The sequence below is a fragment of the Amia ocellicauda genome, chromosome 18 (genome assembly GCF_036373705.1).
Source record: "Amia ocellicauda isolate fAmiCal2 chromosome 18, fAmiCal2.hap1, whole genome shotgun sequence".
In the NCBI taxonomy this organism is placed as follows: domain Eukaryota; kingdom Metazoa; phylum Chordata; class Actinopteri; order Amiiformes; family Amiidae; genus Amia; species Amia ocellicauda.
The window spans coordinates 2,445,280-2,470,917 of NC_089867.1; the positions used below are offsets into that span (position 1 = coordinate 2,445,280).

A 25,638-nucleotide genomic window follows, 5' to 3' on the forward strand; every position below is an offset into this window, starting at 1 on the left:
ATGCTAATATACTGTCTCATTTTTTACTTTTTTCTTAAATAGATTCAGTATTCAATTTTCTTTCATGTTTAATCTATTTTGTGGGTTGCAATTTCCCCGGTACAGTGGGCTGATATGTCTGGTGTCTGTTTCCTCACCCAGGTCAGCTTCAGCCCACTGTTTGTCATGCGGAGTCACCTACCTGACCCAGTCATCATCCACATTGACAAGCGCAGTCTGGGACTGAAAGAGTCCCAGCTGATTTATGGGCAGGGACATGAGGAGCCCCTGGTCAATGTGGAGCCAGACCTCATGCATCACCTAACTTTCCAAGCCAGGTACAACACCCCGTTACAACACAGTGCTGATAAAGGTCTCAAAACCAAGTATTATCTCATAAGTGAGAGGAAACCATTCAGCCCATCTTGATCAATTGATTGCCAGTAGCGTAATAATTTAATGATCTCGTTAGGCCAATTCTCAAAGGATCACAAGGAGTCAGCTTTAAGCACGTGGCTGGGAGTTTTTCTACCACAGCCCCAAAGACTTAGTGTAAATAAGTATCTCGTTTTCTGTCCTGAATGCAATTAGGCTTCATTTTTCAATAAATTCACTAAAGCTTAATGTGTATAATATATAGTTATGTGATAAATCAGCCAAGAGACCAAGACTGGTGCATTGGTAGTTAGTCAGACTGTGGTCCCACTCTGGTCCATTTGATGTTCAAACCTTAACTTTTAAAGTATTATAATGCATTTTGTTATTTTATTTTTTTAATTACCACAGGTCATTTTAAAGGCGATTGTCTTTTAGAATTGTTTTGTATCTATCCTCTGAGCATCTTGGAGAGGACAACTGTGTACATCATGGTTGCCTTAGAGACCTAACACTCCCTAAAGCAAACTTTCCCCAGTGTCATTTGAAGGTGGAACTACATGTATGGTCTTTTATGTGATATTTTTGAGATATTGGAAGCAATTACTTTTTCTCTGAGGTACAACATTTTGAACTGTGCTGCCATTAATCTTTTTTTTCCACACACACACTATTCTGTGTTCACAAAGCATCCCTTTCCTCAACCCCACCCCATGTATAAGTTTCAAATGTACATGGTCACCATTTAATTTTTCCTTCCTGCAATTACAAATAGTTGTGGCCTTTAATAGGGGGGTGAAGGGGGATGAAGTTTAAACTGTGGTTACACAGAGCAGACAGAAGACAAGTTAACCAAAAATGTTGTGTCCTCTTTCTATATCTTTGCACTCTGTAGAAACCACATATAAGGCTTAGACAAGAGTCAGAAGCCTGTAAGAGTTCCTCCAGGATGTGAAATAAAATACTTGCTATCATCACTTTGCATTCCAACACATTCTTCCAAGTTTCTTGGAATACTTTTGTTTTATCACACAATGGAGTCTATTAATATCTGTGCTGATTTATATGAGAAAATGTTCACCTCTTCAACATAATGTTTTATTTGAATGTGCTTGACTGATTTAGCTTGAGTGATGTGTTGTCCTTTTGAAAAGCCACATGAGACTTCTGTTTTATACAAATACGTTCCAACAGAGTTTTCACTGTCCCAAATCTAAAATAATATTATCAGATTATATCAGAGGAGACATCCTGACATGAATGGATCTAATCACAGTCTTTGGGTTTCTAGCTGCCAAAACATGGTGGTTCTTCTATTTTGTTCAGTCGCAAAGCAGCTCACAAGATAAGTCACTTGGGTTAAAGCTACATTCACAGAGCATGCAACACTAATAGGTTTAAAAACTATAAAACACCAGAAAGAATAATATTATGGGAGATCTAAATTAACCCACTAAGGTACAGAACACTATGATATCTGTGAAATATTTTAAGTTAGGCCTAGAACTTTGATCTGCCTGCCTATCGCCAAGTAAGAACGTGTACCCTGTCACATTTTAATGTATAAATTATAGAAAGTGTCTTCTGGCACCACAATGAGGCAGGAGAGGTTTTTGCTTTGCATTTTGCAGTTAGGTCAGAGTTTTAATTTTGTCTAGCGCTTAATAGGATTGTTCTTTCTTGACCTTTTCTTTTTTCTTTTGTTGTACAGGGAGGAAGAGGATGCCTCTCAGTGCACAGTGCCCATCTCCACAGCGCTCATCAAGCAGATTGTGAACAAAACCCAGGGCCAGAGTCAGGCGCAGCTCCTCTCCGAGTTCTACTCAGTCAAGTCCTCATCTCAGTCACAGTGGCCTTATATCAAGAAGGACTCGGACAGGTAACACTGATTTACACCCACTTTGCTAATGACTGGCAACTGGTAATGTGAAGGCTGTTCAGAGATGATTGAGAACATCAGTTGGTATCAAGCTAACCAATGTCTTCAAAGTGACACTCAGTGGCCACTTTATTAAGTACAGCTACCCCCTTTTGCCTTCAGAACAGCCTGAATTGGGATTTTGGTCTATGCTGACTCGATAGCATCACACAGTTCCTGATGATTTTTCACCACACATTCATGCTGCGATCCTCCCGTTCCATCTCATCCCAATGGTGCTCTATTGGATTAAGATACCTGGGGACTGTGCAGGCCATTGGAGTAAACTGAAGTCATTGTCGTGTGTGGAACCAGCTTGAAATGATGCGTGCTTTGTGACATGGCACATTATCCTGCTGGAAGTATTCATTTGAAAACAGGTAAACTGTGGCCATAAAGGAATGCACATGATCAGCAACAATGCTTAGGTATGCTGTGGTATCCAAATGATTCTCAGTTGGTATTAAGTAGCCTAATGTGTGCCAAGAAAACATTCCCCCACACCATTACACCACCACCACCACCAGCCTGTACCCTTGACACAAGTCAGGATGGATCAATGGATTAATGCGTTTTACGGCAAATTTTTGGTGATTGTGTGCCCACTGTAGCCTCATGCTCCTGTTCTTAGCTGACAGGAGTGGAACCCAGTGTGGTGTTCTGCTGCTGTAGCCCGTCCACTTCAAGGTTCGATGCATTGTGCTTTCAGTGATGCCTTTCTGTACACCACTGTTGTACAGAGTCAGCTTGAATGAGTCTGGCCATTCTCCTCTGAGCTCTCTCATTAACAAGGTGTTTTCACCCACAAAACTGCTGCTCACTGGATGTTTTTTGTTCATCGTACCATTCAGTGTAAACTCTAGAGACTGTAGTATGTGAAAATCCCAGCTGTTTCAGCAGGTCAGCTGTTTCTGAGATGCTAGAACCACCATTTCTGACACCAGCAATCATACCACGGTCAAAGTCGCTTAGATCACGCGTTTTCCCCATTCTAATGTTTGATCGAACAACAACTAAACCTCTTGACCATGTCTGTATGTTTTATATATGGAGTTGCAGCCACTTGATTCGCTGCTGAATCCTACCTGAAGCCTATCTCTAAGCAGTGCTGGGGCTAGCGGTAGGATCCTGCACTTACCACACGGCAGCGATGTGTGTGGCTGACTAGACAACAGCAGGACAAGTCTGTCCTCCAGCTGGCTCCTGATATCTGCTGTTCCTGTTCCAGCTCCCAGAGCAGAAATAGGCGACCGGGTTCACGGCATGTGGTGTTGGAAGATGCCTCTGTGTGTGTCTCACACCCCCATAGCAGCAGAGCACAGGGCTGAAACAGGATGAATAATTATTCAGGTTTTATAATTGAATCTAACAGGAGAAGACAAACATCCAGCTTTCCAATATTTTCCAAGAAACAAACGAAACGTAATATGTCAAAAAAAGAAAAGATAATCTCCTTATGGGTTTCTGGTTTTCCATGTGGAGCTCTTGTGATAAACTATTCCACTTCAGTGTTAAAGTAAACAGAAAGGCACTGCAACAGACAAATCAACTTTTCAACACACATTGCTAAGTTCCAGGAAATGGAAACACTGTCAGTCATTAAAACATTTTTTTGTTTTTGTTTTTTCTCAATATAATAGCCCTACATTATCTAGGCTACTCACTCAGAGGGTAAAAACAATAACTGAACCATTGAATCATAGGTGTAAACTGCCACATAAAGTCCAGAACTCTATTACAGAAGAAGAGGGTTTGGTTTTAACTTATTGTGATTGACATCGAACCTGGCTTTAAGATTCCTGGTTCTGAATGCCAAATAAACAGTGGTACCATTACTAGCATCTGTTGTTCAGCTGTCCCTGCAGTGACTTTAATAACAGTCCTAGGATAACTAAGTTGAATCATGGAAACAGAAGGACTTTTCTGAAACTAAATGAAAACAGGAACAGTTTTGTGCTTCAGTTGTGTTGATACCCAACAGATTAAGTAGTATGAATAATTCTCTGAAGAAGTTGCATCATCTGTTCATGACATTAATACAGTTGTATGCTTCCTTCTCACACAAATTCACAAATATGTAACCACTCTGCCGACTTCTTCAGAGTTGTCTTTTCGTTGCCTGTGATACAATAAAGTAAATATGCATTTCTTATGCTACTTTAATATTCTTTAATATTATCTTTATAAAACATCTCACCAGTAATATAATTCTCTGTTTTTATATTTAAATACACTTAAGTATCTTTTTTAGATTTGGTCCTGTTTGTTTTGTGATCCATTTCAATGGGCAGGCAGCACTTGGAAACCTGTGGCCATTTAGGGAAAGTATCTAGGAAAACAAACACTTGACATAGTTATCGAAGCTCTTTCTATCCAACCTGAAATATTAAACTAGTCAAAATTACTCCTGTGCCAAATCAGCTCTATTGCCCATCTAGAGACAATGTGATGCAATATTAATACATATTTTCCAATCTGACAAGTAATACAATCACTGAAGATCAGTCGCTTTTGGTTGTTTATAAGTGTAGAATAATTGTATTCAGTTAAGCCTAAAAGCCTCTATAGGTTTATTAATTTGATAGACATTTAACTGTCTTTTGTTCACTCATCACATAATAAATCAATGACAAACATAAAAGAGCAAAAACATCCCTCAAAGAGGAGGTTTTGATTCTTACCCCAGTCTACCTCCACTACAGACTGAAAACTGTCATTCCTTTGTCAACCCTCTGGATCTCTGGATTTTTCCAAAGATGATGGCAGGGTCGGGGAATTACAATACAGTTTGTGCATAGCCAGCTGTTTGCTTTTACTTATGTGTGCATTGGTCCCCAGATGCTGGGAACAGTCTTTTGTCTTAAAAAAGAAAAGAAATAAAATGAGAAGCACATCTTGATAACACTCACACACATGCGTTCACAGGCATTGTTATAAAGAAATCGCAGTCTAGGCATGTTAGCCATATGCATTTTTGTGGTTCTGTAGCTGTACATTATTGTATACTGTCGCTCTGGAGTTAGTATCTCGTGGTTTGGTATTGAATTACTCTGTCATTCATTACTTTCTCTCCTGTGATCCTGACTTTATAACAAAGCACAAGGCCAAGTCAATTTTCCCATATATGTGGCAGACCATATGAAACACCAAAAACTGCTAGTGGCTGCCAAACTATGCATGACTGGGAGATTATTAACACTGATTTCTATCTTCAAATAGATGCAGATCTTTAACAGCCACTGAGGCATCCAGCTTTAAAATCATGTATATTTTTTCTTACAGATACAATTTGTGTAGTTTCATGTAATTTTTGACAGAAGGTAAATATCTGTAACATACCCACTTACTTGGCTTTGAGAATCTAAATATTGTGTCTGAGGGGCACAGGAAGTTTAATAGATAAATGTTATTTTTTCTCTCTCTGCTGACCTTAATAAAGGAGAAACATTTCAATAATCATTAGGAAAACATGTTGTAGCGGGCTGTGAAAAATTAGTTGCTGAATGGAATCGGACTGTCAACGGTATGTGCAGCTGAGAAAAAATAAAAAATTTGCAAAGAACATTCAATTTGAGTTGATCTTAAACAACAGTTTCTATAGCACTACAACTTTACTATTATAACAAAAATATACTAATGTCCTATAGAAGATTAAAAATATGTATATGTGAAAGCTGGTAATGTATTCCATAGTACTTGTGGAGCAGTACACACACTGACACAGACTCTTGTGGGATGTGTTGATACAGAGACAACAAAATCTAGACATGCTATCAAAACAGTATAATAAAACTCACATTCAGAAATGCACTGCTGCTGGAATGAAGCTTAGAAAGCATGTTTTGGAAGCTTTTACAGTAGAAGCCATCCAACTCGAAGCATTCTGGGGAGACTTTCTGACTCGATGGTTATAAGATACTCAAGATGAGTTAATTCTGAAATCTTTATCCACTATTTCAGAATGTAGCCAAATTAGTTTTTTATATTTAAATATATAAGTTGTGGCTTTTTTTCCCTCCTTAATTTTCTCCCTCAAGACTTGTCTATCATGTATTCCAAATGTGGTAACATAAGCATTTAAAAAAAAAAAAAGAACTGGACAAAGTAATGTAGCTAGAAAATTGTAGAATTGTGTTTATACTTCTTTGGGAGAAGTGTATGAATTGGAGGAAAGAGAGAGATGTAAATAGAGGTGAATGTGCCAGCCTGCTGTGTTCCTCACAGTGTGTCTGTCCTCACAGGACTGCTGCAGGGCAGCTTGCCCTCTGGGACAGTCCCATGCAGGTGAAGCTGTCAGCGTGGAAATCTGGTCTCAACACGCTGCTCGTTGAGCTCCTGCCCTGGGCTCTGCTTCTTAACCGCTCCCAGTGGGACCTCTGGCTCTTTGAGGGGGAGAGGATTGTGCTGCAGATCCCTGCTGGCAAAGTCATCGTGCCGCCAAATTTCAAGGTGAGCAGTTCTTACAATACTATAAGGTAGTGGTTGCCAACCTTGGTCCTGGAAACACACCATGTCTGCTGGTTTTCATTCCAGCCCTGTGGTCAGGTACAGAAAAGTCATGAAAACCAGCAGACACAGTGGTCCTCATTGGCCAAGGTTGGGAACCGGTGCTACAGAAGGATGGTTTGATTTGCTCCTTTGCTGGTTTCTATGAGACATTTCCGTCTCTGTTAACACTGAAACAGCATTCATTCAGTGAAACTGTTCACAGAAAAACTATTGTATATTCAAGATTTTTGATGTTTAAATGTTTTTAGAAAATAAGAAAAATAAATATAGATATATAGATACACATATATTTAAAACCTTAGTATGTACATAAAACAAATACATTTTGCATTACTGTTTAACATAGTATTTTAAGTAATTAGGCCATGTTTTAGTTTTTGTAATTGTTACATTGTTTGAAAATATCTGATTGATGATGATGATGATGATGATGATTATTATTATTATTATTATTATTATTCCTGTTTCTTTATTTTATAAGTGCAGAAAACATTGTGTAGTAGAATACCTGAGCTCCCTTACTGCTATAGCCAGTTACAGTGACTTTTCAGTTAGTTCTGCTACCTTATTTATTTTTATTATTATATGAACAGAAGAAGATACCAATATTATTTACAATCATTAAATATTACTATGATGATAAAGAAGTATAGAAAATAAAGACATTGAATAATAGCATACAGTTCTTTTTACTGCTTAGTCTCATCAGGTAGATGAAAACCCACACATGTATCCACCAAAGCCAACCACATTTGTAATGCTGCAACAAAAACAATAAAGCCTTGTTGCCAACAAGTTATAATCTACTAATAATACACCTAGCACTCAGCCACCAACCCCAGCACTATTCAGCTCAGTTGTGTTACACTTAAATAAGTATTTGTCAAAATGGTGGATGCCAGTCTAGGTTTATTTTAGAGCTCTACAGCTCAGCAGCTAGCAGAGGGGTGACTCAGGGTCATAGTGAATCTGATAGTTATAAAAATAAAATAAGAAATATCTGCTTTTGATTTCCAAGATGGGAATAAAATCAAACAACAGAGCAGGCAAACAGCTGTCTTAATTGTACACATGGTAAACAAAAAACAGTGGATGAAGCAAATCAAAAGCACCACCCAGGGCCCCCCCCACCAACCCAGTGTGAGAAATAAGAAATTCAGAAATCAAAGGGTAGGGGCAGATTCACTTGAGCAAAACATGTGTAATAGCCTGTGAAACAGAAATAAATAAAGCATTGTTACCATAGTATTTTCAATGTATTAGGTAATGCCAGAAACAAATTGGCAGTTTATTGTAGTATATGGGTCTCTGTTTTAGCAACTCTGTTTATCTTTTGGAGTGCACAATCAATGAGGATTTTATTCATGGCAGTGGAGCTGGGACCCCCTCATCACTCTTGGTCAGCCCGGTTGGAAGGCGGCCATGTCTCTGATGCTGCCTTTGGCACTGCTCCTCTCTGTGTCATACCTGTCTGTCCTGCTGTAATCATAAACCCTCAGCTCTCTGCACTGTGTTCCTGTGTTTACCAACAGCTCATCAGTCACATGGGGTGGCAGGTTAGAGCTCCCGAGACCAGGAGATTGGCTGGGGTTTAATAGCAGGTGGAAAGTTGGAAATGTCTTCGTTTTCAGTTTGCATTGTAGTTTATCATTTTCTATTATGGCATTGCAAAGCAGAATTGAAATAAATCAAGATCATTTTCCATCCAGGTATTATCAAAGCCATAGAATGAGGCATATAAAGGTATAGACATGGTCGTGGCCAGCTGGAGGAGTGGATTTTTCCACTTGGTCGTTAAGGCCACGAGTAACCAACAGGCCCTCAGAGCTGGGCAGAGCAGTGTAGGAGGTAGAGTTAAGTGAGGAACCTCTGGGTTGCTGTGGTGTCTGTAGTCACCTTTAGCGCAGGGAGGTAACAGGGATTAGAACAGCAACGGGACAGGAAGTGTGTCACCTTTACAACAGTGAAAAAAGGATCTGTATTCTGATAATGTCACTCACTCTCTCCTTGTAGGAGCCCTTTCAGATTGGCATCTACTGGGCCAATACCAATACAGTGCACAAGTCCACAGCCCTGAAGCTGGTGCATGACCTGACCTCGCCCCGCTGGAAGGATGGCACGGGGGCAGAGGTGGTCACCTTAGATGAGGAGGGCTTTGTGGAGGCTGAGATCAAACTGGGTGCCTTCCCAGGCCATCAAAAAGTGGGTATTGAGTCAAGCCTTTCAGAGAGGCTTATTCAAAGGTGGCATGGCTGGATTACAATTTTATATTGTTTTGGTTAATATTAGTTAAAACATTTCTGCTTTGGACTTTTGTTTTGTTCTGTTTTTTTTTTTTTTTTTTTTAATATATATTCTTATATAAACCAAAACTATTTAAAACTATAACCCAGCAAAACCACTTTAAATATTTAATGACAGGACCCCTACTGTCTATTCATATCTGTTATATTTACAGTTAGTTGCTGAATCTGAGTGACCTTTAACACATTTCTCAGGCAAATACATTAATCTTTATAATACAAACAATAGTAATTCCTATCCCATTATTATTCTGATTTAGTTTTCTCTCTGAGGTACTACTCCCTGATTTCCTGTCTCTTTGTACTTTTCCTAGCTCTCTCCATATTTCTGGTAGTGATGTAGATACTTGGCTTGGTTAACAGCGGAAATTAAGTTTACATTTTAGAAAGTGATAACAACTTCCACTGTTATTGTTTTCATTCAATTTACGAGATTCATGTTGCAAAATAATAGAAAATGCTTCATAACACTTTTCCATGTGTCAGTTTTTTTGTGGTTAAGAACCAAATGTGCAGTTAAAAGCTTTTTCAAGTCCCCCTGATTCAGCACCTATGTTTTTGTGCATTTCCTTATTTCTTCCTGGTGTAAAGACTGTGAGCTTTAGTACAAATGTTTTTTTTTGTTGTTTTTTTTATGCTCCAGAAATCAAAAACAATTAGCAGATGGGCAACTTCTACACATGCTTGTTGTTTCTTCCTTGCAGTTGTGCCAGTTCTGCGTTTCCTCAGTGGTGAAGCATGGAATTCAGATCCTCCAGATTGAGGACAGGACCATAGTGGTGAACAACACACCCCACCCCATCTACTACAGGCCCATTCTGTCTGACACAGCCCTGGGCATTGGAGACCAGGTACATAGTGATGTCTCAAATGGGTCGAACAGTACGGAGTAAAAGTGAAGGGGTCATTCCTTATGGAGAGTTGTTGGTTCTTCAAAAGATTGCCAACGTTTCAGTCGCTTTCCATTTAACCTTTCTTCCCAAGCTCTTTCACTCACTGAAAACAATAGCCAGAGAACAGTTATTTTCAGAGCAGATACATTTTTCCATCTTGTGTCACTTCCAGCTTAAAATCATTAGGAAGGTAACAGCCAAGAAGGGGCAATTGCAGCCCAGCTTGATTGTTTTCTTAGGTTTTAACTAATTGACCCCAGCATTTTACCCAGCAGTTTCTGTTCAATCATTTTAAAACAGGGTAAAAAACAACCAACTAAGTGCAGGTTTTCTTTGTTTGGTACATGTACATGTCCCCCTGATTGTGCTGTGAGGTCATTTAACGAGATTTGCAAACCCTTCAAAGAAGCTATGGCAAACTTTCTCTGTTTCCAGTAATTATTAAAAAAACAAAAACCAACCAGAAAAACAAAAACACAATGTTTTACAGCATTACTAGCCACAAACAACATTAAGAATGCCTTTCTTGTCAGTTCCATCATATTTAGTTATTAATTGCTCTCAAAATAAGAAATTAAAAAATGCTGACTTTGCACAAGCTGCTCAGTGTAGCATGCATGTCATATCTGCTACCAATTTACTTGTAATCTCCGTGAATGAAGAAATGATTTCACTGCTCTTGGGTAACGCAGTGTGGTGCTCTGTCTTCTGTCTATCTCTCCATCTCTCCAGCCCTTTGACCTTCCAGACACTGCTGTGTTCACCCTCAGCCCTGCTAGCAGCCAGGCCTCCCCCGAGCCCTGCTCCGTACCCTGCTGGGACCTGCTCACTGACTCTGGCCTTGAGGATGCGGAAGCCCCTCTCCCCCTCAAACACATGCTCTTCAGCTCTTGCTCCAGTGCCGAAGCTGGCAGCGCGGGAGGCGCAGGCTGCTGGAGTCTGCCAGCCAGGATTAGGCAAGACTTTCCTAGGCAGAGTGTGGCCGTGCCCACAGATCTCTGCGGCCAGAGTGGGATGTGCACCAGGTGGGTTGCAGTAGTGCACAAAGGCGTTCGTCTGCAGCCTTTTATTTGAGAGACGAAGAAAAAAAAATAGGACATCAAATAAAAGGCTTTGGTGGACATGCACTGTTAAACTTAGACGTTGAAGCTCTGAGAAATGCCCTCATAATTTCCACTGTCTTTACACAGTGTGTGGAAAGGCCAGAAATGAATCAGTGAAAAAGTACAGTGCTTACAAATGGGTATTTGGACAGCTTCAGAAAATAAAAAAGAGTCCCATCATAATTGAACCCATGAGTATTGAGGGGATTTTACTATTTATAGTTTTAGTTCTGATATTTTTTTTTTACTACACAGCTGTATTAATTCTTCTCTAATTAATCCCTGCAAGTGGTTTTAATAAATGTATTTAACACGTGGGAAGAACAAAGTGCTCGAAGCTAACTGTAAAACTGTGTTTAGATAACAGCGCTGTGTGCTTGGGCTTATTTGTTTCAGGTCTGTAGTCCTGACTTACCAGGAGCACCTGGGCATCACCTATATTACTCTGAATGAAGACTCCTGCCCTCGCATGATAATCCACAACAAGTGTTCCATCCCATTCCTGATGAAAGAGAATGTAAAAGGTAAATAATTCTCCCCGCCCCCAGTTTTTCTGATTTCTTCACAAGCGTAAATATTCGACAGCACCTGTGCTCCTGTGCGATTGTCTTATGTAATTCACACCTTCCTTCGTGAAAGCTTGGAAAGCTGATTTCTGCTGCCATGTGCCTAGAGTGGCTCAGGAGTGGCTGTGTGTTTTTAGCTGCAGTTAATCAGCCCTAGATCCTGCTTGTTTGTGTCAGTGGGGGCAGCAGTCTGTGGGCTGGTCTTCCACAGAATAACAGAGGCTGTCCCTGGAGAACCAAACCAGACTGGCCATGAGGGGTCACAGTGTGGGCCACAACTGGCCTCCATCACTTACTGTGACAGCCAAGGACTTTAACACCGACTGCACAGTTGAGTTGAAGTGGGTTTGTTGTTTTTCCTAATTCAAGTTTCCCTCTCATCATTTTAACCATGTACCTACTGAAATCACATGTTGGAAAGTTGTAGACAGCTGCAGCCAGTAAATACATTATTTATTTATGTTTTATTTTTGCAGGTCAGTAGACCTTATGTAGTTCCTTATCCAACTTGATTTCTAGGCCAGCTAGGGTTCACCTGCCTGTATCACCATTCTCACAGGAGATGTTTATCACGCTTGTGGATGCTGGTCTAATTTTGTTCTCTGATCACATAATAAACAGTTCCTTGTTATGTGAAGCATTTGTTAAGTGTTTCTGTTTATGAAATATATCAAACAAAAGTAGTTGTGGAAGAAGACAATGTACCAGGGGGCTCCCAAGTAGCTTAACTGGTAAAAAGGTTAGAGTAGAGAGGAAAAAGTCAAAGCTGACTGTGAGCAGGGTTCACCCTGGGAAAGCTTACCAAACAACAGTGCCCCCTGTGGATTTCTGTACTTCTATGTGTTTTGCTTCTTTCTGCGATGCCATACATCTGCTGTTTTCTGCTATGAACTTGCAGTGTGAAAACTAGTGCATGGCTTAACTGTGTACATTTCAGAGGATGCCTTTGTGTGTCATTTTTATTTTCCTTTGTAGGAATGAGGGTCATATATAGGTCAGCTATTAGTTATAACGTGAATTACTGCGAAGTTTCAGGTACTGCTTCAACCAAAACTGACTAGTTTCAGTAGGTCTCATGAGGAAATGCAGCCATAGTTTCCTCAAATGCTTGCAAAGAAAAACTATCCTTCTAATGAGAATAATTTGAATTATAATAGTGCTTACATTAAGTTAACTCCTGGTAAGTTGAATGAAGTATGACACAGCTGTATGGATGTCCCATCTGGAATTTCTACACCAGGAGCTGTTTTTTTCACCTGACATGGGGACCCTTATAAATCTGAAACCCAGATGTCATGATTAAATCCAGCGCAGACAGGCCCTGTCAGTTTTATATGGATATCTCTTTATATATAAGCAACTATTTCCTGGGACCAGGGGGATGTCAGGATTGGTGATAAATCTACACAACAGTGAAAATCTAAGATAAAGAGGCTTTCGATATTGTCTCTAAAGACATCCTAAATGCAGATCCTCTGGACACAGGGATAAACGCTGTCATTCAACAGCTCATAAACAGCCAGAGCCCACAGTCCCAAACTACAGCACCTTCTTCACGCAGAATACCATCTGTCATTGGCTTTACAGCAGCATCCACAGAACACAGTAATTCCTCAAGCAGAAATTCAGTTACCTTACCTGCTTAAGTCATTTAAAGAAGAGGTCTGTGCTTGTGGTGATTTATTTTAATGTGAATTGAGTTTCAGAATAACTCAGAATTGAGTGAAAAAATCTATCCACCCTCTCTCTCCAGGCACAACTTAATCATCTAGGTACCCCTCTGAAAAATAAAGAATCACCTGATTGGCTAGAGATAGCATGCCAGTACCCCACTCACAAAAGAGAATACGAGAGCACTGGTTACCCTTACATTTCAGTAAATTTTCCATCATTATTTAACAAGAAAAAGACATATAAATAATAGAAACACTGCAGTCACAGGAAAAGTTGCGGCAACAATAGAAAGTTGTGGTTTGTGATAAAAGCTGTGCAACACAATTGATGGTGGGCTGTTTTTGAAATGCCTGATGTGTGCAGTGTGTGAGCACGGGAGAGCTGACACTGAGCTGTGTTCCCTCAGAGACGCCCAGGACCGAGGTGTGCTGCAGGCCCCTGCCCGCCGAGTCCTCCCTGCACCACGAGCTCTACTACCACTTCTCCAGCTTCCCAGACTGCCGGCAACGGGAGGCCCTTCCCACCATCCTGCTGAAGGCCGCTCAGGAGGGCCAGCCTGTGGAGGAGTGGAGCGACGCTATTGATATCAACAGCCCTGGCACACAGGTACCCACTCACCCACTTGTGCCCGGTCTGGAGGCAATTCCCCAGTCCAGTGTTGATCACAGGATATCCACCATGTACTTTCTGTTCATGTGGTAAAGGCTGTATTTTCTTAAAACAAAAACACCCCCACTATTAACAAAGCCATTTTAAGAGTTAACTGCTGTCTCTTTGAGGTATAAACTTGGTAGCCCAGTTTGAAACAACAGGTGAATGTTGTAGTTCTTTCCTAGGAAAGTCCTCTTTTTTGTGCAGAGTGCTGACTCTGTGTTTGTGTACAGGTGGTGTTTCTGCCAGGATATGGCTGTGTGTACATTGATGTGTTGCAGCAGAGTGGCACAGTGACACTCACCTTGGCACCTGAGGGGAGGGCAGATGCTGTTCTCAACCAACACCACAGGTAACCACTTATGTCACAAACACTCTTTTGTGTAAAAGAAAGGGTGGGATGTGTATTTGACTGTATACAATATGAAAACATCAGTCTATATTTCATCCATGAAGCCATGAAAAAATCCCTGAAATGGGTCTGAAGGTACAGAAAGCTGCAACCAAATACATTTAGAATAGCACAGGATTTTAAATTCTTATCCTGAAACAACTTGACAATTTCCACTGTATTTGCCTATTTTCCACACTAAATTCTGCCTTTAACACAAGAATTCTGGCACTTCAGCACAAAACTATTCTGCATCAGTGTACTCTCATGCACTCCGTTGAAGTGTGCGTAGGAAGTTATGTAAAGCTTCCTTCACTAGTTCCCTAAGGAACTGGGACACCGCCTAAGATGGCGACCACAGTACATCTGCCAAACATACAAAGGTGATGAAGGCGCATGGGATGGTCTGGGATGCAGTTTTAAGCAGGGCTTTTATTAAATGCCCTCAGCTTTGGCTCAGGAAACATAACATTCACTGAGGTAAATTATCCCCCAATAATGTGTTTGACATTAGTGCTTAATGAAATCCAAACAGAATATTTCTGTCTGTCAACATTCTATCAGATTTAATTTAGTTCAAATTTCAAATTTAGAATCAATTTTTGTCTTTTAGTGTTTGACCACAAGGGGGCACTAACACTTCCTTTGGTGTCTTCAGATAATTTTTTGTTAATGAAGATATTTGTTAGTTGCTAAGGCAGTAAGGGAATAATGTAAGTGAAATCTGTCTTAATCAAACAACAATACACATACATGTTTGTATTGATTTAGATATATACATATATATCTTTTTTACATTTACATTGTTATAAAAAGACTGTACAGTACACTATTAAGGAATTAATTTAGAAGCAGGTATATATCATATATTATCAGTGATATTTTGTGAAAATCAGCAAATATTGTACCTGTTTTCAGCCTAATTGGATATTTTACTCATAATCATAAATCAGAATCTAATTTTCTAATTTTCTCTAAGCTTGTCTGCCCAAATGTGACTGCATGTGCATGTTCCTTTCACCAGACCCGTGCAGTGCACCCTGGCGCTCCGCGTGCTGCTGAGTGAGGCCAGCCTGGGCGTGAGGGACGACATCACCAGCCAGGTGGGCTCTGCAGAGCTGCTGCGCCTCACACTGTCCCGGGTGCTCCTGAACGTGGCACCAGCGCCACCAGCCTGTGGGGGAGAGGGGCTGAGGGGGCTGTGCGCTGTGGAGGTGCACTGCGGCAGCCTGCAGGTGGACAACCAGCTTTACAACCGCGCCAGCTTCCACTTTCCCGTGCTGCTGTGCCAGGAGCAGAAGGCCGACCTGCTGCCCTGGTCCTGCGATTCGAACCCCACAGTGTCCCTGCAAGCGCTGGAGGAGTACAAGAGCTCGTGCTTCCTGCAGCTGAGCCTCATGCTGTCCCCCAATGTCCTCAGCGTGGACGAGGTCTCCTTCCAGCTTCAGCCAGCAAGGCTGTACCTGGAGGACACCTTTGTGTACTACATCAAGACGCTGTTTCACACCTACATCCCCGACACAGCCTTGAGTAGAAGTCCCACTGTCAGCCCCACCGGTGCCCTGCACCTCCCTGAGCAGGTGCAGCAGTCCATTCAGGCGCTGGTCCACCCGGTGAGGCTGCAGAAACTGACCATTCAGCCCATCAGCCTACTGGTCAGCATCCATGCCTCGCTGAAGCTCTACATCGCCTCAGATCACACCCCCTTGTCCTTCTCCCTGTTCGAGAGGGGGCTCCTTTACACCACTGGGCGGCAGCTCATCCATGCCCTGGCCATGCACTACGCAGCTGGAGCTCTCTTCAGGGCTGGTGAGTCTCCTCGCCCTCGCGGCACCGTGACGGGGGGGGCACCAGTCACTTACACTACAGTCATTTTTAATCATGTCTTAAGAAATCTACAGCCTATTGCAGAGTTAGCCTTCCTTACCCTAGTTATCTGCAAGCATTTGAAGAAAAGAAGCACAATGCCAGAGAGGTTCCTTGAGAGCAATGAGGTAGTGTTTTTATGGAGAAGGTTAGGGGGCCATCTGGAAAGTGATGGCAAGGTTTTCCTGCGTCGATGCCAAGGGGAACATGGGGGGGCGGACAGGAAGACTGGGATCCCAGTGTGCAAGTGTGCAAAAGCACATGTGGCATTAGCAAGAACTCAGGCTCGGTAACCCGAAGATACGCCGTTTAAAACCCTTCAGAGAGATGAGAGTGCTATGCCCTATACAGGGAAGTTTTCCTTCACTATTTGTATCTGTAGTATACTATAGTAAAACCAAGTTAAGTATAGGAAAACAAAGCAAAATCAAAGTAAAGCAGTGAGAGGTATGATACAGAGAGTTGAGACCCATGGCAAGGCAAAGCAAATGAACTGTGTGGTATAACCATGGGGAAACTGCCACATTACCATACACATTTATTTTGTTAAACTTTCTTTGATGCAAAAGCAGTTACAATTGAAGCGGTTATAATAAATTCATATTCTCATCAGCCAACTATAAGAAATAACCATATGCTTTACTGGAATCTATCTGAATTTGTTTTTTTTAATGTGTTAGGGATTTCTAATACACACATTATAACATTTAACCCACTAATTTCCACGTCAGATATCTATGTAATGGCCACTTCATGGCCATGGTCTTAGTTCTTCTTGTTGCCTGTGTTTCTGGTAATATTTTTGAAAAGATCTTGACCTCTGATCCACTGTGTTGGGACATGGTTTGTGCCACAAAAAGCAACACTTTGATACTGATTTAGTTTTCTTGGACTTGTATCATAAAGTGACTAAGAGCAATAAACATCATCTTCTAAGAAGGCTTTACTGCTGACAAGCTACAATTTTTTTTTTTTTTTTCAACTTTTTTGACAAAAATATTTTTTGTTATATATTTATTTATATATACACACACACATACATACATAGTAGAAATGTAAAATATACAGATTAGCTAATCATTCTTTAAAGAAAGCGGATATTTGCTTTAAAAACGGGATTCACAGTGTGCAAATATTGATGTACTGCACTACTAAAGCGCATTTGAAAAAAAATTGGGAGGGGTTGGTTATTTAGAACCGAGGTCTATAATTCTCAAGACTTCTGATTGTACATGTGACCACAGTAAGAAACTGCAGCTGACCTCTTTGGATTCTCAGATCTCACACAGGTGTATTTAAACTACAACCCATACCATACCCCCTTGAGAATGTGTGAGGTTCACTGTGCTGTGTTCCTGCAGGCTGGGTGGTGGGATCTCTGGAGCTCTTGGGCAGCCCGGCGAGTCTGGTGCGGAGCATAGGCAATGGCATCGCAGACTTCTTCCGGCTGCCCTATGAGGGTCTGACCCGCGGCCCCGGGGCCTTCGTCAGTGGAGTGTCCCGAGGGACCACCTCCTTCGTCAAACACATTTCCAAAGGTACACCCACCGCTGCATCGGATCCACTCACACCTCACTCCAGCGGACAACAACGCACTCCTCCTCGACTGGAGCAGCTACATCATCTGCTGCAATCATTCTTTTCTGACTTTGACGTTGAGCTTGGCTGGGTGCTTAATGCTCAATTCCAAGCCAAAGTAAATAATAACAGCTCGGCAATTCTAAAGCCTGCTTTCTCACGATTCTCCCTAGTAATTTGTAGGGAAGACTCAAAGTACAGATTAAAGCTTTCATTTCAGCAAACTGTACAAAAAGCAGCAATCATTTTGGGAATCTGAAACATGCAGGGCCATAATTAAGCTGCAAGATGTTAAATTTACCAACCCTTTCTTTAAAGATGAAACAATTATGCCCAGTGGTACAAAATCCTAATAGGAGAACCTTATATGATAGGTGTTAATTTAGAGCAAGGGTAGATGTTGTATTCATATGTGCCATAGTATATAGCATTTAAAACTATACTTTAAAAATATCTGTATTCCAAAGAACGTTGTCTGATCAATAAAGACCCTGGATTTCAGTGAATTGTTATGCCCAAACACTGTATTTAAAACACAATAATTAAAGCCCCTCGTGTTTGTGATCATTCACACTTACCATGCACAGCCTAATAAACCTCAAACAGGGCTTTGTTATGACCTAGAAGTTCTGACTGAATCCCAAACAATGTGGCACGGAGGGATTTGCATTTAACAGCTAAAACTGTCACAAAGCTCCTGAAACTTGAGCCTCCTGAAGTTTGCTGGTGGCTGTGCTCCAGTGCGTTTTCCTTGGAATGAGAAGGCAAAACCAGAAGCCCACAGGAGGCTAAATCAGAAACACACCCGTTTTTCTGTGGGAAAGGGCTCCCAACTATTTTAATAAACATCACAATAAAAAAGGCCTCTTGTGCTGTATGCAGGTACCTTGACATCCATCACTAACCTGGCCACCAGCCTGGCGAGGAACATGGATCGTCTGTCCTTGGATGAGGAGCACTACACCCGCCAGGAGGAGTGGAGAAGACAGCTGCCCGAGAGCCTCGGAGACGGGCTGAGACAGGGACTCTCTCGTCTGGGCATCAGCCTGCTGGGTCAGTGCCACCCCTATGAGCACATTTCACTCTCTCCAATACTGCACTCACATTCGGGCCACTTCCAGAAAAAACAGTTGACAACCAATATAATGTAATAGAGTTTTTCAAGACTTTTCAACTTTGCACTGAAGTCAACCACATTGTTTTCCAAAAAGAATATATATTTACATGTATTTTTTTCACATTTGTATTTTTACAAGATTTATACAGCAGGAACATAGTTCTTGTGTGACCTATAAAACAATGCTAATAAATATGGAGTTTTGGCAGTTTAAAGTCCTTTCAATTATAGACATAAATCAAGCTGTTTTAAGAAGGGTTTGTGGGTTGTTAGGCTGGGGGAGTCGACAAGTAAAGGTGCAGGTTGGCAAGGTGTGGTAGCAAGTTGACATTTGGAAAAGTTATGAAGCTTGATCTTAATTAAGGTTAGGCTTGTTCAGTCAATTAGGTCAGAAAATGCCAGTGAAGAAATCAATCAAGCTGTGGTAGGCCATACTAATGTATTGCATACTGCTAACTTGTAGTTATAAAAGGGAACTATACATGCATGTAAAATAGAAGTGAAGCAGATATATATTTTTAGTATTTGCCTTATTGGTCCATATATGTGTAATGTAGGGGCTCAATCACTGAGCCATGGTGGATATTTAAATACAACTCAGGAAGTGTCCCATGGTGAGGCTGATAGGAATGAGGCTCAGTGTTGTTTTGGTCTCGCTGGGTGCCGGAATTATAAGTCTTCTGACACCCAACACTGGCCTTTGAGGGATCTGCAGAACAGCCACAGATCACAGGGAGGTAACTTATTGCTGCCCAATGCCTGTGAGAGATTGTGAGTTATGGAGCAAAGAAAAATAATCATTTCACACAAGGAACAAGGGTGACTGTGTGTAAATATAAAAGCATGCTCAAACCACAGAGGAAACATGAATTAAACACTTTATGTGCATGTCCTGGAGATGTTACTTTTCTTATAGCTGCACCAGTGTCATACATAAATGGACTGCCCTGAACAAATGGTTTTCTAAACAGTAATAATAATATTTTACATTTTCATCAAGAAGAATCCCTAAGTGTTTTCTAGGAAGTAGGGGACTCACTGAAGTGATCACAGCCAAAGCTTTCAGTAGTGTGTTGATGATAATTGACGGGGGTTTTCTACAGGTGCCATCGCTGGTATTGTGGATCAGCCAATGCAAAACTTCCAGAAGAACTGGGAGACACAGGGCTCTGCTGGGAGCAAAGCGAAGGGAGTAATCTCAGGAGTAGGCAAGGGCATCGTGGGTGTCTTCACCAAGCCAATCGGGGGCGCTGCTGAGCTCGTCTCACAGACTGGATACGGTAAGAACAGCGGCACACTACTCTTATAGAAGTTTACAGATGTGAATGGGTGTCTCCTATTGTGTAAGATATGTGAGCTCATGCAGTTTGGGAACCCCTTCTCTCCGTCTAAAAATGTTTTGGTCCAGTGTTGTTGTAAAAATGTTGTAGGTCTATAAATGACCTACAGTAGCCAATCTGTATTGTTATGCTGGTTAAACTAAACTTTGTATTAAAAACAAATGTACATCCTGTGAAACCTCCACCACTAACATGTAAGTGTCCTGAAATGGAATAATTGAAACACTGATAGTTCTCTGCATGGGATGACATTGATCCACAAGATAGGTTTAGGAATTTTTGGAAATGCTGCTCTGTCCTTGGCATGTGGTTTATAATATGAGCTCTAGAGGCACGTCAGCGAGAGAGTTATTAGCTGATGGTGGTTATGTTCTAGAGTCGAATTTATGATTTTGCTAATTACATCATAACACCACCCTGCAGCTGTTATCCCTTTTAAAATCTCACTTTATACGCACACATCTTAGTGCTTTGCTAAAGTCCTTCTTTTATAATATATGGTTATTTTTAAACATGATATCTACACACATGTTCTGAAACTGCTTTTTGAAGCATTCTTTTCAAGACAAAGAGGCAATCCAAGAAGTCAATATACTGAAATATTTAATAAATAAGGACAGTTTTGATCACTTAAACGAGCATTGCAACTTCTCTCTTTCTCAAATATTTTCTCTAACGTCATCTCTCCCGAATCGGTTCTGACTGTGTCAGAATGAGTCAGAATAATCTGCCCCCGAAGCTGTCCCTCTATATAACCAAGGATAGAAATGTTAGGCCCAGGCCAGGAAGAGAAATGTGGGTGCATTGTTCTTATTGTCTAATGCTGGCCTACACACTTGAGTTATTTTGAAGTCAGGCGTGATATTTGCAGTCTATAAACTGTATTTTCCCAACATTTTACAAATCACTTACATATTTGAGGAATAGTGTCACCTAAGTGTATTGGATCTAAAAGCTATGAATCATAATCATAAGACAAAATCCCAGTGCATGTGGTGACTTAGTGTATGATTATATCCCATAAATCTTTCTCTGTACCATTTTCAGGTGAAACTGTAATCCTTCTTTTGGATTTATAGAAAACACAGGAATCAGACTAAACTTCAAAGCAGAATAAATAAATAATTTGATCCAGGTCGATTTCTTTCTTGGCCTGGAAGCTAAGTGATTATTAGCTGTGCTTTCTATTATATTGTGCTTTTGATGGAGATGTTGAAAAGTAGTATGACTTATGAAAGCAGGTTTGGTCTTGTTCATGTTCTGGAGAAGTTGTTTTTTTAATTATTATTATTTTGGAGTCTTGTGTGCTGAACAGAACTGCGGTGCTAACAGGTCGGTATTACAGTACATAAATTGTAAATGAAGTGTACGATTCCATGGGAGAGCAATGACTCTCCGGGGCCCGTGTTTAATCTCCCAGCAATTTGCATTGTTGGCTCTGGAGCGTTCATTTTTTTCTCCCTATCTAATGCAAGGTTTTTGAGGTTAAGTGTGCTGTTGTTGCATGGTAGCAATAGCAATGAATTATCCCCCTCCTGCGTGTTCCAAGGAATTGACATCATCTTGGGGATCTGTGTGTGCTTTATGAACTGTTCTAAATACATGACATCAGTGTCACTCAATTGCTGGGAACAGGAATAGTAAAACGTTTTCCTTTTTTCTCCCAAAACCTCAATACTACATTGTGTCTTTTTTTTTAATTCAAGGGATTCTGCATGGGGCCGGTCTTTGCCAGCTTCCCAAACAGCTCTATCTTCCCACCGAAGTGCAGTCAGCTCAGGCTCCCAACAGCCACGTCAAATATGTGTGGTAAGAACAGTTAATGATCCGGGAGTGGGCTTTAGACAAGGTAGCCAGTATTAGCTTTTATCATTGCATGAAAAGTTTTATAAGCCTTCTGAGTCGGGTCTGAGAAATGTAATCATTGACATTTTCTCATTTTTACGGTGACTTTATCCAGAGTTTTTCCATCATCCAGTGCATCTTTGCGGGGGCTAAGTAAGTGCGGCCACATTAAAAGCATTTGTATCAGGCTGGCTGATGTCACCGCCAGCCTCAGTTCCCCCTTTGTACCTCTATGAAACAATGAGAACTTAAATATAGGTAAGGGAAAGAGTTCAATAAAATTGTTAATGTGCCGAACTGTTAATTAAATAACATATCGTGTGGGGAATAAGAAACAGTGATAAAATACAGACTCCTTGCCTTCCCATGCGAAATAAACAAGACAAACAAGTTTGAAGACCAACACTAAAACAAGCTCCCCCGCTAAGGTACAGCGTGAGTCATGCCGAGGTTTAGTCTTGGCCTTCAGTATGAGCTACGTGTATCTTATTTAGACTTAACAGGTCAAACATGAGGGTAATTCACAGAAACCCTAACTAACCCTAACCCTAACTTTTCTAAACAGCATTGATCACAAAGGAGGAAGTATTCATTAAGGCCTCAGAAATACTAAAGAACATAGAAGCTACCTTATATCTTCAGATCAGTTGCTATCAAGAGTAAATGAGGAGAGGGCTTCAATGTATGGAGGTTTCCCAATTATATTGAGAATGGACCTCTAGCCCGCTGTTGTCAGTAGCTCATTAGATAATGCACAGTCGGCAGGGGTTCATGGAGCAGTTAGTCTCCCATCAGTAACCTGTGAGGGTGGGTGGTTCTGTCTGATTGAAAACTCTGCTGTTTGCAGACGAACCTCGAAATTTACAAATTTGTGTGAACCACTTGGAAAACAGTAATATATATGTATATAATATCTGTTTCCACCTTATTTTGGCTAAACTTTGCTCATGTGTTTATAATATAACTGTTGTACCCTTACACTTAATTGTAAAAGAGTCTTATAATTGCTGACAACTCTGTCGGCCTACATAAATGATATGCTGAAGCAAAACTTGTGTTTCTGTAGACACATTTTAATTCAACAGGACTCTGATCTCAAACCCCCTTGTACTACCTTTTTATTTTCTCTCGCATTTATGTGAAAGCTTAGACTAATCAAACTGTGCCACTGAATGAGGGATTCCGTCCCGAGATGAAAAGAAAACTAAAAATGTAATGTCTGAAAGAAAAAGGAGGTGAAATGAATTGGCACAGTAACGCCATGTGTGTATGTGTGTAAAACAGGAAGATGCTCCAGTCGCTGGGGCGGCCGGAGGTGCATATGGCTCTGGAGGTGACCATTGTGAGCGGCTCTGGCCAGGAGCACCCAGGCTGCCTGCTGCTGACCTCTGAGGTGCTGTTTGTGGTCAGCCTGAGCGAGGACACTCAGCAGCAGGCCTTCCCCGTCACTGAGATCGAATCCCAGCAGGAGCAGGGCGGCCCGCTCACTGTCACCCTGCGGCAGCAGCGCGTGGCCTGCGACTCTGAGGTGAGAGTGCGCCACACTTTAAATCTCTGCATATGAACTGCCAGCTTCCCAACAAGCCAAAGAAAGGGCAAATAAAATACTCTAAAAGGGCATTGTCTGTCAGCCAGGAGGCAGGGCTAGTCTAGAGCTTCTGCAAGACACACTCACTCCAACTGCTCTGTCAATATATTAAACAGGTGGATGCAAGGAAACATTTTATTTGCTTGTTGGTAAGTTGGTGTATTTGTTTGCACTCACCTTTCATTTGATAGCTTACGTGCATCCTGATGATATTTCTCACAGCAATCATATCTTCTCATTACTTGCAAAGGGATTCCAAATGTTTATATCGGTATACTTTAGTCTGAAGAAAGGTGTACTGTGTTACTATAAGTAGGGTATTCTCCTATAGAAGGCATATGAGTACTGAAGTGGACAGGTGGACTGTTGTTGAGGGCCTACAGGGTAGTCTGCTGCTTGCTGCTTTTGCATACTTGGCAACTGTTTGAAATGGTGTGCTTTTCCACAAAGCAGATCTGATACTGCATGTTCTGGGAATATTTTAAAAGCATGAGGGGAGATTGGTAACTCATGGTTAAATGTTGGCTAATGTCTGTAGAAATAAAGTGTTACAGAAATTGGGGAAAGGATTTGGGAAGTGAGCCATAATGAAGCCATTCAGAGGCCCCTCTCGCTGACTCTGTTGTGTCCACTTGCAGGGCGAAAGCACCAGAGAGCGGCTGTCAGAGCTGCAGTACAAGCGCCTGGTGGAGTACGTGACTCGCACCTCCTCCCACATCGTGCCATCCAGCGCCACCCTGCAGCAGCAGCAGCCGCCACAGGTGGTGGCAGCCGAGCCCCCCTTGGCCAGTGTCAAGACCTACAGATACCTGGTGGAGCCTCACTTTGCCCGTGTGTTTGTGAGCAAGTTCACTATGGTGAAAAACAAAGCCTTGAGAATAGGGTTCCACTGAGGACTCATCCCCAGCACTGACACTTCTAGAAAGTCCAACTACTACCAAATCTCACATGAGCTGCTTCCTAGAGGTTTTTTTATTATTAACTATAAATCCGTATGTATAATTGTAAATATACATATATTTTACAGCTGCAATTTGTCAATCTCCATTTCACTTTTATGTTTGTATGCCCTTGAACTCATAGTAAGGGGTGAAATAACCTCTATGCAAGAAATCAAGCGCACCGCCAGAGCCCATTTCCATCAAAGAGCTGAAGAATAATAGCACAGGTCAGCTTGGAGCTACACATGGTAAGGTTATTTTTCATATAAGATCTTGTTGATTAAGTTTATCAAAGATTTTCTACAGAGTGGTAAACACTTACAATTTAATGTTGAACATTTGAGATATGATCTGCTAAATCAGTTTATAGCCTTGTCTTGGAACAGTTTGAGACTTCCAAAATAATTTTCCAATCAGTCCCTAAAGCCAATGTTTACAAAGACCACACGTGCTAATTAATAAATAAAAATCACAGATGTGTGTGTAAAGGTATGTGCAATATATTCATGTAAAATAACTGAAAAAATAAGCCTACAAAAATATATTTTGATTGTGTTAGTGTGTGCATAAGTGTCACATATCCTCATAGTATGAACAGCTCAGAGTATTTACTGTGCAGTTGTAAACACTCATCTCTTACTGTCAACTCAGCCAAGACTGCTTACTGATAAGTAATATAATGAACATTTTGTATTATTAACTGTTTAAAGATAGTTTTATGTAAGAAATCACAAACAAAAAATGTGTAAACAATCAAATCATTATATTTGCATTTATAAATTATATAAGTGTGATATTAATAGTAAAATATTGAACACTAATAAAATAAAGCAATTTGTTTTTCTTAGACAGTCTGTACAAATTATATGGATGCCCCCATCTGTCAAGGCACTTTGTCCCAATGTTTGTTTTTTCTTTCCTGCCACTAACACCTAGTGGTTTCAGCTTCTTTCTGATACAATGCAACCCAGCTTTGCAGTGGACATAAGAGTAAAGGGTTA

At 41.0% G+C, this 25,638-nt stretch overlaps 1 protein-coding gene across 2 annotated transcripts in view; it reads left to right on the forward strand.

Moving 5' to 3' along the window:
* Positions 1 to 25,484, forward strand: part of vps13b (vacuolar protein sorting 13 homolog B) — a 353,373-nt gene extending 327,889 nt beyond the window's left edge. For both annotated transcript variants that reach the window (XM_066691052.1, XM_066691051.1), the window contains exons 47-62: positions 142 to 317; positions 2,066 to 2,233; positions 6,514 to 6,721; positions 8,795 to 8,983; positions 9,789 to 9,935; positions 10,710 to 11,002; positions 11,477 to 11,604; positions 13,727 to 13,926; positions 14,205 to 14,323; positions 15,387 to 16,171; positions 17,590 to 17,766; positions 18,689 to 18,859; positions 20,027 to 20,203; positions 21,970 to 22,072; positions 23,393 to 23,636; positions 24,335 to 25,484. In XM_066691052.1, the coding sequence (XP_066547149.1) occupies positions 142 to 317; positions 2,066 to 2,233; positions 6,514 to 6,721; positions 8,795 to 8,983; positions 9,789 to 9,935; positions 10,710 to 11,002; positions 11,477 to 11,604; positions 13,727 to 13,926; positions 14,205 to 14,323; positions 15,387 to 16,171; positions 17,590 to 17,766; positions 18,689 to 18,859; positions 20,027 to 20,203; positions 21,970 to 22,072; positions 23,393 to 23,636; positions 24,335 to 24,589 (3,540 nt within the window). In that variant the 3' untranslated portion in view covers positions 24,590 to 25,484. The remainder of the gene's footprint in view (positions 1 to 141; positions 318 to 2,065; positions 2,234 to 6,513; positions 6,722 to 8,794; positions 8,984 to 9,788; positions 9,936 to 10,709; positions 11,003 to 11,476; positions 11,605 to 13,726; positions 13,927 to 14,204; positions 14,324 to 15,386; positions 16,172 to 17,589; positions 17,767 to 18,688; positions 18,860 to 20,026; positions 20,204 to 21,969; positions 22,073 to 23,392; positions 23,637 to 24,334) is intronic.
* Positions 25,485 to 25,638: the final 154 nt, after the last annotated feature.